The sequence below is a fragment of the Chenopodium quinoa genome, unplaced genomic scaffold, assembly GCF_001683475.1.
Source record: "Chenopodium quinoa cultivar QQ74 unplaced genomic scaffold, ASM168347v1, whole genome shotgun sequence".
NCBI classification, from domain to species: domain Eukaryota; kingdom Viridiplantae; phylum Streptophyta; class Magnoliopsida; order Caryophyllales; family Amaranthaceae; genus Chenopodium; species Chenopodium quinoa.
The window spans coordinates 2,027,470-2,047,374 of NW_018742914.1; the positions used below are offsets into that span (position 1 = coordinate 2,027,470).

General features: G+C 34.8%; 2 protein-coding genes across 5 annotated transcripts; both read right to left on the minus strand.

The window, feature by feature from the left end:
- Window positions 1–2,233: 2,233 nt before the first annotated feature.
- On the minus strand, window positions 2,234–15,572 carry LOC110727851 (pentatricopeptide repeat-containing protein At2g26790, mitochondrial-like). 4 transcript variants are annotated; one of them, XM_021907429.1, is made up of 4 exons: window positions 11,924–15,572; window positions 10,282–10,373; window positions 7,928–9,336; window positions 3,845–3,907 (listed from the first exon to the last, which is right to left on the minus strand). In XM_021907429.1, the coding sequence occupies exon 1, from the start codon at window positions 15,356–15,358 to the stop codon at window positions 12,911–12,913; it is 2,448 nt and encodes an 815-aa protein (XP_021763121.1). In that variant the 5' UTR covers window positions 15,359–15,572; the 3' UTR covers window positions 3,845–3,907; window positions 7,928–9,336; window positions 10,282–10,373; window positions 11,924–12,910. The 4 variants fall into 4 exon arrangements, with proteins under 4 accessions (XP_021763122.1, XP_021763121.1, XP_021763120.1 ...); XM_021907428.1 differs by having other exon boundaries at window positions 7,928–9,339; XM_021907430.1 differs by lacking the exons at window positions 7,928–9,336; window positions 10,282–10,373; window positions 11,924–15,572 and adding exons at window positions 2,234–3,663; window positions 4,002–4,712 and having other exon boundaries at window positions 3,832–3,907.
- An 875-nt stretch (window positions 15,573–16,447) lies between these two features.
- On the minus strand, window positions 16,448–19,534 carry LOC110727852 (putative indole-3-acetic acid-amido synthetase GH3.9). The gene is made up of 4 exons (XM_021907431.1): window positions 19,026–19,534; window positions 18,830–18,931; window positions 17,461–18,278; window positions 16,448–17,273 (listed from the first exon to the last, which is right to left on the minus strand). The coding sequence occupies exons 1-4, from the start codon at window positions 19,313–19,315 to the stop codon at window positions 16,705–16,707; spliced, it is 1,779 nt and encodes a 592-aa protein (XP_021763123.1). The 5' UTR covers window positions 19,316–19,534; the 3' UTR covers window positions 16,448–16,704.
- Between the last annotated feature and the right edge of the window lie 371 nt (window positions 19,535–19,905).

Genomic DNA, 19,905 nt, shown 5'->3' on the forward strand with positions numbered 1-19,905 from the left:
AGAAAGTGGACATTAATAAAGAGACGGAAGAAGTATAATGACTACAACTTTATTATAGCCACTCAAAAGTAATCCCATTATTATTATCAAAATAACTAAGAGAGTTGTTTCAGCTTAATCAATACGAAGTAGTTTTGAGCTTGAGTCGTGAGAATGAAACACCATTAGTTTGAAGCCGAGTTTGAAACCAACTAGCTTAAATCCATGTAGTTTACTAGAAATAGTACTATATGTATCATATCCACACAACTTTTTGGAGAGCAAATCTCTAGGAAGGGTACAATAATGAAATATTATGCACCATATGCTTAAGATTTAGTCAGAAGAATAACATTATTGCTAATTTGCTACCAATTTAAATCATTGCACCAACTCTTCAACTTATCAATACATCATTAAACATACACTATGTTAACAGTACCACTAGCTTAATAATTATCCACACAATTAAGTCTGCAGTATTTCAGCTTTTTTCTTAGAATTCTTTTGAAGGCTGTTACTAGCTTTGCTACTGTAATCAGCCATTGTAACTCATTACACCACCTTGGTGGTTCTCTGCTTAATCCCCTGCCTCTAAAGACTAAAGTAACATCCTCCATACACTTGTAATCATGAACTCGTACCGCGATTACATAGAGATTCTACATTTTTCTGACATGCTAATGCATGCTATATACTACTATAAGAGTTAGGATTTAGGATTAGTAGGATAATTATGCCTTGTATTATAATACGCCGCTTGATTAGCCTCCCGTAATTAGTGGTAATAGGACATTAGGACACATAGTTTAACTAGTAGACCTTATTTTGAGGTGCATTACAAGTACTATATAAATGTGCTCAATTGGATCTATTAGAGGCCCAAATTGACTCGGGACTTGAGACAACTTGGGTACAATTGAGATTTGAGGTTTTACCTTAATAAGTGTTTTTAAAATTACAATAAGTTCACGACCTAGTTGTAAAAATATTGTGAATTGATCACAAGCAACAAGAGTCACTAAAAATAACTAGGATAAGTTATGGCTACGGAAAACGAGCCAATTACCGTGTAATATGAAAAACTAGCTAAATCTATATGCACGCGATGTGTGCTTTACATTTTTAAATTTATATTTACCAACCTCTTTTAAGAATTAAAGATGAAGTAAAAATTAAAAACATTATTATAGATATTTTAGCTTGGCCTATATAAGACTTCATCGAGATTAATCATTTGGAATCTAAATAAATGTCAAATTGGTATTTTTTGAGATATTAGAGCTTGTCTAGCCTTTTTTACAGAGTAACTGTTATGGGTGATATTAGATCAAAATTGTGCATTTGGGATCAAGTTTCTACAAGATTCCAAGCAAATAAATTTACACAATTATTTGAACAACTATTAGTTTGAAGAAATATGGAGCATTTATTTATTTATTTTACAAGATATATGGAACAATTTGTAATTGTTTGAAAGGAAAACCTACAGGGATGTGTGTTCTTAAAATGTTTGATTTTAATCATGTAAATTTGTGATATTGCACAAACAACATCCAAGAATAAATGAATTACATGCTTGGGCTTACATAGTTACATGAAATATGATAAATAATTGACAATTAATATGGAGTATAATATTAATCAATTCTGACACAATCAAATCAAATGAATTACGGAGTACCGTCTAATACAATCCAATCAGAATTATACCAAACTACCTATACAATCAAATCAGAATTAAACCAAACGACCTATTTCACACCTCTGTATGTGTCTTACACGGCTATCACTCCAACATGTCTCCATATTCTATGGTAGAACACATAGCTTGGAAGATCTCGATACAATGATACCCAATTTTAAGTATTATCTCTATGTTCAATGACCAATATTGAATATAAAGCAGTCTTTGGGTTTTGGTTCAGGTAGATTCCACCTAATAAGATTCCTTTTTTCTACTCTTCTTGAGGTTTACTTTAATAAAGCTACTTTTAAGTACTAATACATTCTCGAGCATATAAAACCGCTTATTATGCATGAGAACCAGACTAATTAAAAAAGACAATTTTCAAATTCCAACCATAAAGGAATAAGAATGAGACAAAAGGAAAGAGTAAACAAAGGCAAGAGGGAATCAGGCCGAGACTGGGACCAATCTCAGGCCGAGACTGAGACCAATCTCAGGCCGAGACTAAGATCAAATCTCGTCTATATCACTGTCGTTAATGACCTCATATGCAAAACAAAAACGGAAAGTGAAAAAGAAAAGGAGGACAAAGCTAACTAAAAAGTATGTCTTTACATATCAGAATTAAGGAGGATGCACGTCACATAGTAAAGAAAAAGGCAAGATTTAGTCCTCACAAGTCACAACTAAGGAAATATACATATTCTAACAGACGAACAGAATATCCTAGTCAAGGATAATACCTAACTACGAATTTTAATACAGGAAGAAAATATAATTTCCACCCTGAATTTTAACAAAAATTTTTATTTTGCTTTTCTCTTTGATGTTTGACAGTATAGTGCATATGTTATTCATAATCCTAGAAGCAAATATGAATCTATGATACTACATCAGACTACATCGACTTTCATCTGCATTGTCGTTGTAATACTGATCGTCATGATAGAACTCATTGATTGGATTCGAAGGTGGTGGTGGAGGCGGAATATGCATTGTGTGATACTGTGGATATTCATAGGCATAGTATGGTGGAGCGTAGAACGAGGTACTACTGCTGGGTTGTGCCATACTGTAACTCATTCCGAGCTGAGGTTGTGGGTAATGAGCAGGAGGGTACATGTAATTTTGCTGATTTGGAGGACCGAAATTGTCAGGACTGTGAAATGGCCCATTTGGGTAACCTTGATTAGGAGGTCCGTAATTAGATGAAGGTCCAAAGTTCATTGACTCGATGGGGTTTCCATGGTGCATCGAATGCCCTGAAAACCCGTCTGCTGGTGCTGGTGCTGGTGCTGGTGCTGGTGCTGGTGCTGGAGCTTGTGCTTTTGCTTTTGCTTTTGCTTTTGATTTTGCTTGTGTCGGGGCTGGTGCTGTTTCTGTAGGAACTGGTAATTCTGCAGGAATTATTGGAGATTCTGTAGGCACCGAAGTTGGTGCAGGTGCCGGGGTCTCAGGCAGTACTGGTGCAGCTTCTGGTACTGATACAGGTGGAGTTGATGCTGGAGGTTTCGACTTCTCGTCATTTCCAGCATTACCATTGTTTCCTTTACTTTTCTTCTTCTTCTTTTTATCACTACTGCTGCCATTGCTCGTCCCATCAACGCCATCAGTTCCGCCTGCATTTTCTAACTGTAATGGCTTATCACCGTCAAGAGGAGGAGCCTTATCAGAGACTTCACTTCCTTTGACAGTTTTTGCAGGGTCTGCATGATTATCAGCTGATTTTGTTTCTTTTTTCTGACCGCCTTCTTCAGTAGCTTTTCCCGGTGCTTTCTGATTTTTGTTTTTCCCATCACTTTCTTTTGTGGGCTTAGTCTTTTCTTTCGTGCTACTAGGAGCTTCGAGCATGTTCTCGTTCTTCACAGAATTATCTGCCCATAATTCTGCAGGTTTACCTGACTTAGCAAGTTTGTGAAGAAGGGTCTGAGCATCTATACTGCCAGTCACAGTAACCTTGTGTTGTTGAGCATCAATTGTTGTCATATAAACACCTGCAATATTGAGCATAATATGAGACAACTCGCAATAACGTTGAAACTAAGAAAAATAATAGCAGAATAAGCTATGTACTACGTTGGTGAAACCCAATATTCATACATGACCAATAATCATACATGGTACATACTAATGACTAAATCAAAGGGGGTTGGGGATCGTACCGTCGAGCTTTTGGAGAATTTTCTTCACTTTCTTCTTGCAACCTTCGCAGTGTATCGGAACTCTCAAGGTCCAAGTCTGTCAACAAAAAATACAGATTATTAATACAAGAAACAGGAAAAAGGTTGTAGCATAAGAATCTCAGATTCTGATACATGGTATATGCAGATACCTGATATTTTAACGGTCCGGGGACATCAGTGGCTGCAGCCATCACTTAAAGGAGTGGAAGAGAGATGTATTGTTGGACAAAACGGGGTTTAGGCTAAGAAGAATGAATGCTTCTTAAGAGAGCTTTAAGGAAGGGTTTGCTCAAGTTAATTAGACAGAATATAAGTAGAGGGAGGAAAAGTAAGAAAACAAGGTAGAAGAAGTAAAGGCCTAGTGGGCAAATTTAAATTGTTTTGAAAGAAACTTTTTTGGAGAGAACTATAAAATTAGATGGACCCACAATGTCTAAGTTTTTCAAACAAATACTCAGTACCAGTAGGTGTCCAAATGTCACACTCGGCTATTTTTCTATCTAAATAAACAACTAAATTAAACCATTTTTTTGAAAATTTTGCATTTTTTTTGCATAAAAAGCGGTACCTTTATTCTCATAGTTCGAACTTCATATAAGAATACATGAATATCATCAAATGCAATCATGTACAATACCAAGATTACCAACACAGTTAAATTACTAACACATCATCCCAAGAAAATTAAAGGAAAGAAAATGGCCCATACTATCTTAAATTATCAAATTCCCCCAAAAGATGTTTCCTTTGTGTAGATCCTCTGCTTTTTCATCTATTTATAATCATCCAATTTTCTTACAAGCACATCCCTTTTTTTTTTTTCCTTCATGTATATCCCTAGTTTTTTTTTTTTTTTTTTTTTTTTTTTTTTTTTTTTTTTTTTTTTTTTTGTAATGTAAAACCAAACCAAAAGTTGTTATTATACATCAACCATTTTGTTTGTATATATAATAGATCTATATGCACAATACACCAAGCATTTTAAAACAGCAAGTAAAAATTAACGGCAATTTAAATATTTTAGATGGACACCACTACCTCACCCCTTGACTTACAGTATGACAGAAATATAAAAAAAAATTGCCAAATTGTAAGGCAACCTTGTCATTTTCACGTCCTAGTTCACCAACAAACAGTTCACTGAATAGCCGTACACTAAACCAAAGACGGGTGCTATAATATGTGCAAGACACAAGAGAAAAAAATTCTATGTCAAAAGCAGCAGCACTAGGTGAAAACAATATTTCATCTGATGCAAACAGGGCTATCCACAAAAGTTGGTGGTAGTCTTAATCATGGAGAAGATTTCTGTTTTGCTTAGTTTGAATGTCTACATATATGGTGATTTTCTGAATCACAGTAATAGGTTGAAGTAAGTGGCAACCTTCTTGATTGAACAAACATATAGATTTAAGTTAAGAAAAATAAACCTAATATTAAAAGGAGTGGATGAGCAGTATTACTTCACTTCTCGTCAAAAGATAATCATAGCAAATTAGCAATGCATTGAAAGACAGTTTTTGGATAATTAGCCGCCATTGTGACTACTATGAAGAAGTCCAAATTTAAATCAAGTATTAATATAATAAAATAAAACACATTTCTTAAACATTAGCTTGCTAATCAACTCATTAGTTACAAATACACAATCCCTCTTTCTCATAATCAAAGGAAATATTCCCTCCGTCCCCAAATAAAGTCTTGCATGCTTTTTTCACACGGTTTAATATACATAAATTTGATTATCTTAAAATGAATATAATAAACAAGATAGCGGGATTTGTTGGGAAAAGGTGATTAAAAAATAAGATAGTGGGGTTAGGTTTATAATAAAGGTCTAACGAGACATGTTTTGGATGACATGAGACTTTTACTCGGCGATGGAGGGAGTATTTGATTTTGGCGATTAACATTTAAGAGTCTTAACCACAATTTTCAATCAATATGTCAAGCTGAAAAGATAATATAATGGAATTATGGAAGTAATGCCACCATTTTCTTTTGTTATACCCAACATCCATTTCAGAATGGCTTTTGTTCAATCCACTTCTAATTGTTTCCATTTTCGACTAAGACTTTTTGCTATCTACCCTGTTTTTGCCACATTTACCTATCTTTTATTACATTTTTCTTACACACACCCGCCTTTTTACTACTCCATACATCTCTTTTAATTTATTCAAGTGTTTTGTTCAGTTATCCTTTTTTTTCTTACACTCACTTACCTTTTTCAAAGTTTTATTAATTAGTTCACATCAACAACAATTTAATAGACCAAATGAAAACAGAGGTAGTCTATTTATTTCCTAATAAACTTAACAATCAATGTGAGTTAAATTTCATTGCCAATTTCAAATATGGATTGTTATTTAATGATAATATGCAGAGTTATTTTATAATGTGATAGCACCTCAAGATATGCATAAAAAGCTGACAATTACATTGGGCAATGATGGATTTTATTTTTCAAAAATTAGATGCAAAGATTAATGTATAATAATGGAGCTCTCAACATCATCACTTGTGTAACCAGGTTTAACCCCCCACCCACATCGGAATAGGGACCACTTTTCATGTCCAAAGAATGCAAAGAGTTATTAAAAGCATTTGGAAAAGAAATAAAGTAGGTTAAAATAATTAAAACATCCATTAAAAAAGACTTTGGAAGCCAATAAATAAAGCACAAGGCATTATTAGATTTAGACAGGACTACGTTTTCACCTTTGCCAATGACTAACAAAGTTTCCTTAGTTGATGAAACATTCATAAAACAGCACTTTTTTTATGTTTAGGTAAAAAAGATGGCTTTTTGATGGTCGTAGTTAGCTGAAAAGAACTTCAGAATCAGGGAAAGAGAAGTGTGTTTGTTTCAAAGGAAAACATTATGAAGTTATTTTTGAATTTAAAAAACAAAATATTTCGATGAAAAAAAATTTCAATATTAAAATTAAGATTTTTATTATATTATTATTATTTCATTGTTCTTTAGAAGAAAAGCTCCCGGACAAAGGAAAAAAGGAAATGGAAATGCAGAGGAAAGAGTTAAAGGTGGTGGATAGGGAAGGAAATCCAGCATTCTTTCTTTACTAAAAGAATATGTTTTCCACCTTCTAAATAAATTTTTTTATTACAAGTATACTTAAGAATAAATATATTACTCTGTAACCAAGCAGAAAAAAATAGGATCAAGCTTTCCTAGGAAAGAAATTTACCAGAATATCAAAAAAAAAAAAAAAAAAAAAAAAAACTGAATAGTCCTTATCCATTTTTCCCTATTTGTTTCTGGTACGTACTTACTCCCTCCTAAAAAATTTCCAGTAAAAAAAAATTCGGGAGAGGAGGGGAGCATGGATGGAGAGAATATTAGATTCTCCCTCCGACCATTAAAGTTTGTGCCAATTTCCTTTTTAAGCCGTCACTAAAAAAATTGTCATGTACATGAAAGGTCACAACTTTACTAGTCACAAACATTATTTTAAGTCCCACCACTTTTCTCTATCTTTAATTCCACTCAGCCATATCTTATAGTAAAATATGGCAATAAGGCAAACTCTAGGGGACGGAGTAATTCAATTTTAAGAAAATCCCAGAATAAAAGATAAGAGTGGCAATAGGAGTCAATCATCAACTGATGTCCACTGGAACAATCTTGAATAACTTTTTGCCATTTCAAGTGTTCTACAGTATTACCTAAAATGCAAATCTCATACAGTATTACAGCACTGTCATTATCAAAAATAAGTGGACATCAACTTTACATATGTGCAACACTTTTTTTTATTATCTCATAGCCCAGTAAGATAAGTTCCCCAAATAATTGGGCAGCCTCAATTCCTTAATCAAGCAGCTAAATTCAGACTTTACAAAATAAGACAACGATCGAAAGCAGCCAAGAGAATGAAAGTTATATGACAGTGGAATCCATGAAGTACGAAAATGAAAGAATATTACTAACAATGTATGGGCTGTTTAGCAAGCAATTAGTTTATCATTAAAAGTTGCAATTAAACAACAAATAAAAGAAGATACACTATGGGAGTAAGTGGTTAATCTTCAGAAAAAGCAGCATATGTACCTAATATCATTCCTTGGAATCCTTGCTGTGTTCCCATCCATTGCATGCACGTACATGTAACTTGCACCAACGTCGTATAAGTGTCCATGACTCCATGATAATGCTTATCCACTCCTCTCAAATATGTAATCTACGTTATTGATGGTATTAACATATAAATATATAATGAGTGCATAATATTTTACACATAAACTATGTGAATGTCCATGACAGTGCATCCTCATTCTTTTAGTACTCATGCATTTTTGTGTTATTTTATTAGAGCTTATTATCATCAAGATAGATTGAAATGAGTTGTAACTCCAAAAATACAAATCCTCAGAGAATAGTGTGCTATCATGACAATTATTATGGTACTCATATATTTCAAGTGGAATAGAACAAAATCAATTAATGAGCTAGTAGCAACTAGTAAACAGGCCATCAATAACCCTATGGAAAGAAATGCAATATTTGCACACCAACATAAAGAACACAAGTCAGTGTGTCACATACCTTACATCCTGACAGTTGTAATTGAGGATTATGGACGGGAAATTCCAGAAAACAGTGATATTCAAACTATTCCTGAAGCTGAGATACACACACACACACACACACACAAAAAAAAAAAAAAAAAAAAAAAAAAAAAAAAAAAAAAAAAGAACAAGGCATCCAAAGATCATAAACTTTTGACTACTTCACATATAAAGGATGATCTTGCAGCTTGATATCAAACAGCATAAAGCACTAAAACGTTCTGAAAAAGTTTTTATTCATCAGTCCTTCCTAAAAGGGAAATCCATAATACCCTTTCTTGAGATATCATTGATCCCAGAGATTTTAAGAAAAGGGTTCAGCGCGGATTGATAGAAACTGAAGATCATGAAGCCTGGCAAATTGTTTTGTGGAAAAAGTTGTTAAGAGGCTGTACAGAATACCAGAAAAGCTGTGTTCTGTAGCAATGTTAGTATGTATTACAGTTCTAATGTTTGCATCATAGATACAGAAAGAGGTATCTCTGTATATGGCTGTTTGTTTACAGGATGTTGAACTCTGAGAAATATAATTTATCTTTTTTGGCAAGTGAAATGAAATTTAATCCCACAACAGATGAACATTACAGCATAAAGTAGCAACCAGATACAAGGAGTCAGGAACAAATCAACTTAATAGAGTAACCAAGATGATAAAACAGCTGAAGTATGCAGGAAGCACCGAAGCAGGCCAAGATCCCACAAGCATCAGCATTCCAACTCAACCCATATACAAGGAGAATTCAAGGGCAGGAATACTTCATGTGCTATGAAAAAGGGAAGCCCAACCAGAGAAGAACCAGCACAGGCCTGGTCCTGGCCATCAGCAAACAGATCATATCGGTGCAGAAAAGCGCCAACCACAAAAGCAGGTCTCTCGTCCATTCACTGCATCTACTAGAAACATAGAAGATGTTTTAGTTTTACTAAACTGCCCTGCAGACAGATCACAGTCAACATTAACATTCTCTGTTTTATGACTTCAAACAGTACGTATCCCTATAATCTTTCTTCCCAAATCCTGAGAGAGTAACTTCACTTCTATATCAAAAGTTTGAGAGATTTTAACATAATGTAGAATTTTAAGCACAATCTGCCAAATGGCATTTTCCAGAAGAGCATCTAAAAACAATTGTCTCATTAATCCATGGTCAGCATCATAAACATAGCACAAGCAATGTAATAAACTTGCATTTACGACTAGCAAGCTTCATGTATTCCTCCTCCAAGGAAATTCAGGTTAAGAATACAAAACACAAATATACGCATACTGCATTGAAAACGGAACCCATTCAAGAGGTCAACTGAACAACACACCAATCAATTATGCCTCTATAAGCCAAAATATTCCAAAGAATCCAAGTAATCTTAGTCACGTCACTTTTGAATTTTTGATAAGCCCATCTCAGATTGATTTTCCTTTAATGTAATTACAATGCACCCACTTAAGCCACAATATATCAATTTTGTCAGACAAAGCCCAGAGTAGCTTTGTGACCAATAATTTGTCGCAAACATACAGAATTTGCTTTCCAGCCACTAAACGATAACAACAAATCTCTCCCAAGAAACTGGAGATTACTAAGAAGTCACACTAATAGCCCACAAAAATATTTAAAAGCATGTGTTCCACCTGTTTGATGATATTCTTGGCATTACAAAAATTTGACACCAATATGTTTGCATAACAAAATAAATATCCACAGAAGCATAAGAGGAGCTTAGAAGCACATGTTTTAGCTCTGATTCAGTAAATTGGTGTATATGATGGTTCTGCTGGTACGACATTGGTACATAATTGTCACCTTTTACTAATTTGTAAGAAAAAAAGTTTTATACCTGAAACTGATCCCAAACTTTAGGTGGTTTTCACTTTTACTCTTGGGATTAAGGCTGTTACATGCATGAGTAAGGCAGTGCACCCCTAATCCCTAGAAAAAGAAAAGAAATAATAAACTTTCAGAATTAGAACATTGGTACAACATTCATATGCCTAACGAAAGAAAAATAAAAAAAATAAAAAGCTCAAGTACAAACAATAATTGGATCTGAATAAAACATTCAATTACAGACAGCAAGAAATTCAGGGACCCATGAGGATATGTTGCAAGTCAGATAAATGACTCTTCACAACAAAGATTCAGTCAGTCATGCATGCAAAGAAAAGTGTACAAAAATTAGGTGGTCAAAATTTGGATTCATAGGAATCATAAATGTGCCAATGGTAGAAAAATAAGCATACACTGCCAGACTTAACAAAGATAACATTAACAAACATTTGACACTTCAAATTTTCAAAACTGTGAGTGAATGAATGGAATGAACAGCAATCAAGTTGCACTTTCTGAACTGATTAAGATGCAGAAACAAACATGACAACCAAAATAATTTCACTTAATTAACTGTGTCCATGCAGTTCTGTTACCTTCCTGCTTAGCAGCAAAGGAGGGCATTCACAAGAAGTTTTATCAAATCATAGCCCTGTTTCTTAATAGCGATGGATAAACATAAAGTTTACAGCAATCACAGGTTCAATGGTTGGTTATTAGGGCTATGTTTATCGCTATCCTTTGTTTACTAAAATTCTGGTCTGCTATCAGTACACGGGTGGCCATACACAATATGTCCATAATTGTTTGTTCAAGCCAACTAGTTATATCAATCACAATGCTCGCTTAACTTTGGACCTCCAGAGCATCTGAGCATATAGTTGTTCATAGATTTCTTATCTGTAATCCAATTTCTAGCAACTAATCTCATTACCAATGTAAACTAGTCAACCCACACAACATAAATAGGCTTGGCTTGTTTATCCATTACGGCCTCAAGCAATATCAGCCTAGCAGGACATCATGAATCATGATAGACACTGCCAGTAACCTATGACATAATCACACAACAATTAACATATCATCTGACACATATACCAGCCCAGACATCTAAAATCCCCAACTCTTGATATCCAGCTACAAACTGAAAGAGACACAAGACAAAAGGATACTATTGGAGTAGTTGAGGGATTGGAGATCAGAGTCAAGACATCCAACCAACTGTTGTGAATAAATAGTGCAAACTAATGTGGCAATTAACAAAAAACAATAAGAAGCATAAAATTGAACATGCACGAATTCGAATTATGGAAAGGAAAAGAACGAACAGACGAAGCCTATATGTGGGAACCTCACGCACTAAGGACAAAACCCATATTGCACTACAAATAACAGTGGAGGATGACTAACAAACATTCAACTTGATGAAACTTTCCTCAAACTCTGCATCTCTCTCTAGACACCCTCTGAGTTTGAATATGATTTGCAATGTGTAATCTCACCGTACATAATGATAGCCAATGGCCTAAACATTCCATGAAACATAGATGATCGAGAAGAAAACACGCATAGCAAAATCTTTACAAAAAAAAAAAAAAAAAAAAAAAAAAAAAAAAAAAACCAAGGCATGCATAGACATGCTGCCTTTTTACCTTGCGCAGACACGCATTGTCTGATCCAAGGTTGCACGGATTAGCTGCCTTCGTCTCTTCAAGGCTCCAAAGGATTATTCATGCTCAAATTTCTGAGGAAAAAATCCAATTAACTAAGCACCTTCACGTCTATGAAGTTCTTACTCACTATTCACAAATCTGATAATGAGTCCTGAACATCAGCAGCAAACAAGAAGAATTTGGATTATACATAATAATGTATAGTACTAACCCCACCCGACCCTAAATTAACATAAAAAAAAAAAAAAAAATACTTTAAATAACAGTACAGGAAAAATCCTTGTAAGACCAACACCTCTCTCTCTCTCTCTCTCTCTCTCTTTTTTTTTTTTTTGGTAAGGCATTTCATCACAAAACAAGGCATTATATCAAGTCAAAAAAAGACAACAAAACAAATAAGCAACAATAGAACAATTATAGACTGTAAGACCAACACTAGCTTCAAGTATATGTCTTGGCATTTAAAAAGACCAGTATCATTCTTCTACCAAAATAAGTTCAAAAAATTCAATTCATGGATACATCATTTACATAGTTGACTGTCAACCCTAATCTAATGTAACTAGACTCAAACGGCCAAGAAATCGAATGTTTAAATCAAAACGGCTGCAAAGAGGATAGGAATTAATGTGATCCTAGTGCAGCCCAATCTTCATATTAATATCATTTATTACTCCTCTAACAGTCCAAATACCTAGCCCAGAAGATGCAAGTTTATCTCCATTCTAACTTACAGAAGCTGCAGTTTAAAAAATGATAAGCATGACATACAAATCTAAGTATTAATAAAGTAAGCATTAATACAGTAAAGAATTTTCTAAACTTGTGTCACTTTTTTTTTTTTTTAATCAATCAACAATATGCATATAACTTTTCAAAATTTGTCCTTCACATTGCTCAATGCCACTATCATTACACTTGAGCTTTTATGACTTTGACTGGCCTTCAAAGCTATACTAGGAGCATTCAAGCCGTGAGGGGTACTTTTTTAACATTCACTATACCATGTGTCAATGTTGACATCAATGACTTGGTTTTCTCATCAGTCTTTAAATCAAGTTCTTCCATCGCATCAAAAAGGGTCAAGGCTATATCCAAATCTTGTACTCTATGACAGCCAGAAAGTAGAGGTGCAAATGTCATATTATCAGGTTGTATACCACTATCTATCATCTCATGGAACAGCTTCATGGCATCCTGGATATCATTCAACTTACAGCGCTTGTCAATTAACACTGTATAACAGACAGCATCAGGCTTCAGCTGCATTTTCAACATCTCTGATTCCAATATTGTTGCTTTCTCGATCAAAAACTTGTTAGGGCGAGAACGAGACTCCAAACTACACTTCAAGCAACCATCAATCAAAACTGTGTAAGTGATCATATCAGGAATAATACCCCTACGTTTCATATCATCTAAAAGGTCAAAGGCCTTTAACGTAAGATTCGATTTGCAATACCCATTTATTAGTATCGTGTACATAATGGCATCAGGAATCAAACCTTTTTCGATATACTTGTCAAACACCAAATGAGCCTTTTTTAAATCTCCAGAATTGCACAATGTCAACATAAGCTTTGAATACATTATAATGCGAGTATTCTCTTCTACCCCCAAAATGTTATTGCACAACACAAATGCACTTTCAAATTGACCTTCACTGCATAGGCTATTTAGCAGCTTTAAGCATGTCTTTTTCTTCAAAGATATACCTTGCTTGCAAAGCTTGACAAAAAGACCAAAAGCCTTTCGTGTATCTCTTGCTTCACAGTATCCATTAATCATAGCAGAGTAATTATCAATCATTACATTATAATTATCTGTGGACTTCTCTAAACTATTAAAAAGCTTTTCAGCTTCTTCTACCTCCCCTCCTACACAAAGGCCTTCAATGATTTTATTTTGGGTATCAAGGGACGTCAAACCTTGGTCTTTTATGTAGTCAAGAACTAACAAAGCCTCTTTTACAAGGCCCTTTCTAGCAAAACCACCTGCAAGTATATTGTATGTAATGATATCAGGTTGAATACCCTCATGTTTCATTTTCTCAAAAAAGGCCCAGGCATCAACAAGTTTTCCCTCTAGACAGTAGCCATTGATCACAGTGGAGTAATGAATCTGATCTGGGACCATGTTTTTGCGCTTCATCTCTTCAAGCAGCTCCAAGGCTTCTTCCTCTTTTCCCAACTGAAACATAGCATCCACTACAATGTTATAACAAACTTTGTCGAGATAAATCCCCTTGTGCTTATATGTTTCAAATCGACTGAGAACATTTGTAAGAAGTCCCTTAGTACACATGCATTGAAGAATGGAACTCACAATAACACAATTCACTTTCAAACCTTTTGACATCATGTAACTTTCAAGACACAATGCTTTTTCAATATTCCCCTTCTTACAATATGCATGAATCAAAGCACCAAAACAATAAGCATCAAGCATTAGCCCTTGCTTCTCAATATCAAGCAAAACAGCCTCAGCTTCACTCAGTTTATTTTCATTGCAGAAACCATTAACCACCATGGTGTAGCTAAAACTATCAACAGGATCGACGGATTTTAACAATTTATACGCCACATCAGATCTTTGAACTGAACAAAGCCCTTCAATATAACTGCCATAAGAATATTCATTTGGGTTGACACCGGCTTTTTCCATCTCCTCAAACATTTCAACTGCTTTCTCAAATTCACCCTTTTTACACAGCACCTCAATCATAAGATTATAGGTATATACATTCGGATTCAAACCCATCATCTTAAGATGCCGGTATATAGCCAAAGCCGTATCTAGCTCACCCTTCTCAATGATGCGCTTAATAAGGTAATTACAAGTAAACAAACTAGGCTTTAAACCCTTTCTTCTTGTTTGAAACAAAACATCTATACACATTTCAAACATACCCAAACTAACATAGCCCTTCACCAAGGCATCAATCACTTTAAGCACTGAAGTAGTCATCTCAACCTCAAGTAACTCTAACAACTCAGAAACATCGAAACCCAATTCGTTGGAATTCGACTTAATAACCTCCAACAAAAATGCATCCAACATTCTAACAGAACCCCTATTGCACATAATACTAACAATTGAACCATAAGTTTCGACATTGTGCCGAAACCCACGTTCCTTTACATTAGAAAAGTATGAATAAGCCTGATTTGGGTTAGTTCTCAAATTCTTCAAATTTTCAATTACTCTATTTGTATCTAATTCGTGTAATTGATCCTCTAAATCACTACTACTGCTACTAGTAACATGTTCATCAGAACTTGAATCAGTAAACCAAGAATTTAATTGAGCAGCAGCATAAGCAGAATTGTGACGAATAAAGAAAGAATTTTTAATCAAATTTCTACAAGAAACTGACCTTATAGATGAAACCCACATGGAATATGATGTTACCATCCAGTATAATGTATAGTATGATCAAAATGAAAATGGGGTTCCAAAAAAAATCATATTGAAAAAATAAAAAGTTGAGAAACTTTGTTGAAGGTTGGAAGGGGGTTTGAGATGGCGGTTAATTTGGGGTTTTAGAAGGGGGATACTGCGGCGGAACTCGGAAGAGCTCTTAAAAATGGTGGATGTTTGGGGAAAGCTAATAGAAGACTTAATGTTGTTTGGCTGACAAAATAAATAAATAGTTAAAAATCTCATGGCCTATCTCTTTAAATTATTAGATTATTTTCAATTCAATTCAGTTTTTAAGTTTCTTCTCTTATAAAATAGTTTAGTTTAGTTCAATTCAGTCAATCAGAACAGACCCTTAGTATTAGAAATATATTCTACCAAACAAGCAATTAGTAGTAATAGCCTAACTAGTAAGAGAAAATACAATTTAATCACCTAGATCGACTTTATGGCATATCGATATTAGCTTTTACACTTTTTGAAAGTTTTAATTATTGTAATGGATGGTGTTAAAAGATGGTAAATCACATAATTAACATAAAGAAGAATTTGAAGTAGCTTCAATGGAGAAATTAGCAGCTTTAATGGAGGAACACGACAAATCTTACCCTTTGGAGTTAACCATGCCGAGGTACCAAGAAAGTAAAACAAGTCTAAATCACCTTGTTGACTTATTAACCTTATTGAACTTAGCTATTAGACATGACTAAACTTATTTGAACTTCTTTAAGTTGAAACTTATTCTTTTAAGATAATTGAATACGTCCTAGCCCCTAAGTAGTGTTACTTTAGCACCAAGACAAAACTGAAGAGAAAGGTAAAAAAAAAATGGTGTGGGGGAAATTAGATGGCTTTATTATTAATTAATGAAATACTTCATTTAAACTTTGGGATTTGGAAAATAAGTTTTTTTTTTAGAAAAAAAAAAATGCAAAAGGAAATTGTTTGAATAACATTGTTTATATAAAGTATATTTAAACTATCTTGGTTCACTAATAGTTATACCATTCCTCATTGTAAAGCCAATCTTTATAAGGTGCAGCACAGTGATCCTAATGAGCATGGTTGAGAGAAGAAAAAGACTAATCTAAACACTAGATATTTCATATTTATCATCCTTTTGCTCTCTAATTATAGAATAAAGGGCTTAACAAAAGGTATGATAGGTATAATTCTTTACTGTAGATTATAGTAATACTAATCAGTTGTTATTTTACCAAGTACACAAAGATTGTCCCACAAAAACTAGAAAAGTGCAGCAACTATTTGCTACAAAGAGGTTACAATCAACCAGAAAGATCTTATTACACTATATAAGTTATAACATAGTCCACTAAGATTTAAGGAATCCATATTGGATCCCTGGGGCTTAAGAACTGTCCTTTGACGTTCGATTCGAGAAGCTTCAAGGCGGCTTTAGAGTTGATACACCTTGGTGTTTTGTACTGATTGATAGACCCTCCTTGACTTATGTAGAAATCCATCAGCGCCTCGAAAGTGCCAGGCTTAACAAGCCTTATTTCCAATGGTCCTATGGCCTTGTCATGAGACCTGCACCTTCTGTATGTGTAATCTAGCTCCTCCTCTACCGCGATGCAGCATTCTTGAAGGACCTCATCAAGTGAAGAATTGTCAATTTTAGACTTGTTATGTCCAATTTCCCAGTACAGGACATAGTGCCCTGGCACAGAAGAGGTATCTGCAAAGCTCGTGTACTCTAGCAGGATCGCGTTGTGAGGCTCTAAGAGCTTTTTTGCTACTGTAATACTCTTGTGCAAGTCCTCTTCACTTGTTTTATCATTGTCTAGGCTCAAAGCAACATTTCTACGACATATAAATTTGAACTGTGGAGCTTTGTTGTAGAAGCCAGTCACTTGTAGCACATCACCAATTCGATATCTACAGAGTCCTGCATTATATATGCACCAAAAGACACAATTTGATCAGAGTTTGATGTATTAGATTCATTTCTGTTCATGAAAACTGACTTAAAACTAAATTAACCAAAGTTTAGTTTTCAAGTAGAAAAAGACAGGGCAAAGATTAGTGTGTACAATTATGATAGCAAACTATGCTTATTAATTGAATGACCTTACCAGCAAAAGTGGTGACAACAAGTTCATAATAACATCCAAGCTTGACTTGCAACAGACTCACAAGCTCGTTCGAAGGTACCTCCATTTCTTCATCAAGTGACCATGAATTTTCTCCAAGTGGAATAAACTCGTAGTAGCACATGTTAGGCAAAAGGGTAAAGGAGACCTCGGATGGATCATCCAAGGGTCTCAAGTTAATACCGAAAAAAGACTCTGTTGAAGCATACATTGGGCTAAATAATGGCAGTCTCTTATCACTATAGTACTCGAGTGATGGAATATATTGAGCCATCGAGCCTGTGACCACCGCCTCAATGTACTTAGCCTTAGGCCAGAGCCTACAGAGGATCCCTTTCCATGATGAACCACTACATATCTCTTCAATCTCATCGGCTAAACCAGGATTAGGCGGTGTAATTATGCTTGACATAGCTAACTGACATTCAGGGTCTGTGATTGAGGCATCTAACTTTCCTTTTCTTATATCATTGCACATTTTAACCCAGTTTTTCTCCAAATAGCTTATTGCACGCAAAAATGCTGAGGCAAAAACAGCTCCTAGACGAAGAACTTGGTGACGGAATACTAGACCAGCAAGTAACTGACAGTACATGCTTTGGTTACTGTCTTCACACAGGACAGTCTGATCAGGGCTAGTGTAGTCAAGAAAAGGAACGTTTCTCGGTCGTCCTCTGTAGTGCTTGCTCTTATAATAGCTAGTAAGGACTGCTCTTGCTGGCAGGCCACAAGGTGTAGACATTTCAGCCTTCACAAAGTTGAGGAACATCGCCTTTCCTTCATCCAAACCGGGAATGTACCTACAGCATTTACATACATCAGTACAAAACTTGTCTAATTTTTTTTATACTATACTTATATTGATGAATACAACTTTATTGTAACTCTTTTTTCTTTCTAATCCTTATCCTTAACAAAACATTAACCACTTATTGTCAATTCAACATGATATGACGGCATCAAATATGTGAACAATAGACTTTAATCATGACATATAATCATCAACTTAGCCGCAAATTGTATAGGTAAAAGAACAAATATTCTTCAGTACATTGATAGATATGACTATTTGGTGGTGCATAATGCTTCAGTGTCTCAATCAACCTGCTTTTTTACCTTAATGTACTTATGGTTGAATTTTACGCTTTGTGAAGCCTTACTGGCCTCCACCCAATTTAAGAAGAATCTAAGACTGATCATCATTAGTACGAGCTAGTGAAAAAATACGAGTCAATTTAAAAATTTGTGATCAGTACAAACAGTATTAACAGTTATAATCAAATCAGTGAAGAGTTTTACTGTCTGAATATAATCAGCAGATCAACACTGGTGTATAAAACTTATGTCTTACTGGTTGACAACCGGCATGACAAGGTTGTACAAGAAAGTTCTCCTATCAAGATCCTCAGCAATTGACGGCATCAGCTTGGGCTCTCCATTCGATGTCCCTGAGCTGAAAACAGATAAAACATCAGTTCTAATACGCGGACATACAGATCAGTAACAGAAAATTATTGTATAACTGCTTAAGAAATGATATTAAAAACCTGCATAACATCTCCACAATAGTATGGCCTGAGATAAGAGAAGAGTCCTCTCCATTGGCAATCCTCTTAATATAAGGCTGAATGCCACTATAACTAATGACAGGAACGCGATTCTTGAAGGCAGAGACATCTTTCGAGCCTCTGAGATACTTACTCAGATACTCAGTATCACCATTCCTAGTAACTATTTCTTCCAAAAGTTCCTCTTGTACCTCATCAGCATTCATTGTAAGCCTTTCCAACTCCTTCAACGCCTCCTCACCTTTGTATTCCAACTTCTTCCCGTCCATGACAAACACACACACACACACACACACACACACACACACGAGCTGTTTAAAACTCGAAAGCCACTAACAAGTATGCTTCATGCAAGATTGCAAGAGCCTTACAATGTAATGCATCTATATATAAAGAGGGAAGACAAAGCAATGGCTACTCCCACGTCATTGCATCCTAAAATGAGGCAATTTCTCTTGAATTAATCCACAATGTGGTCCCTCGAAAAAGCTCCTTTTTTTGATTTGAGATCAATAACTTTCCTGTCTTAAATCCATGATATAATAGATGAAGCATTTATAAGAAACGAATATATGACACGAAATTTATGTAATTTGTTAATGTTCGTTCATATGGATAAAAACTTTTCTTACATAACTTTTGTTCTTAATACAAAATTATTAGACCTTTGTGATTTATATTTGTTGCAATGCTATAAACACATAACTTCTGATTTCTCAAGCTTTTACTCATTAGCTTAAATAGGAAAAACTTATCTAAACTCGCTAACTCATCCACCCGATTGTAGCTAAATTACAAGCAATAGTTGCTTATGCAAATGTGATGTTGACAAGTTGTAAATTTAACCCTGTGTTTTGTT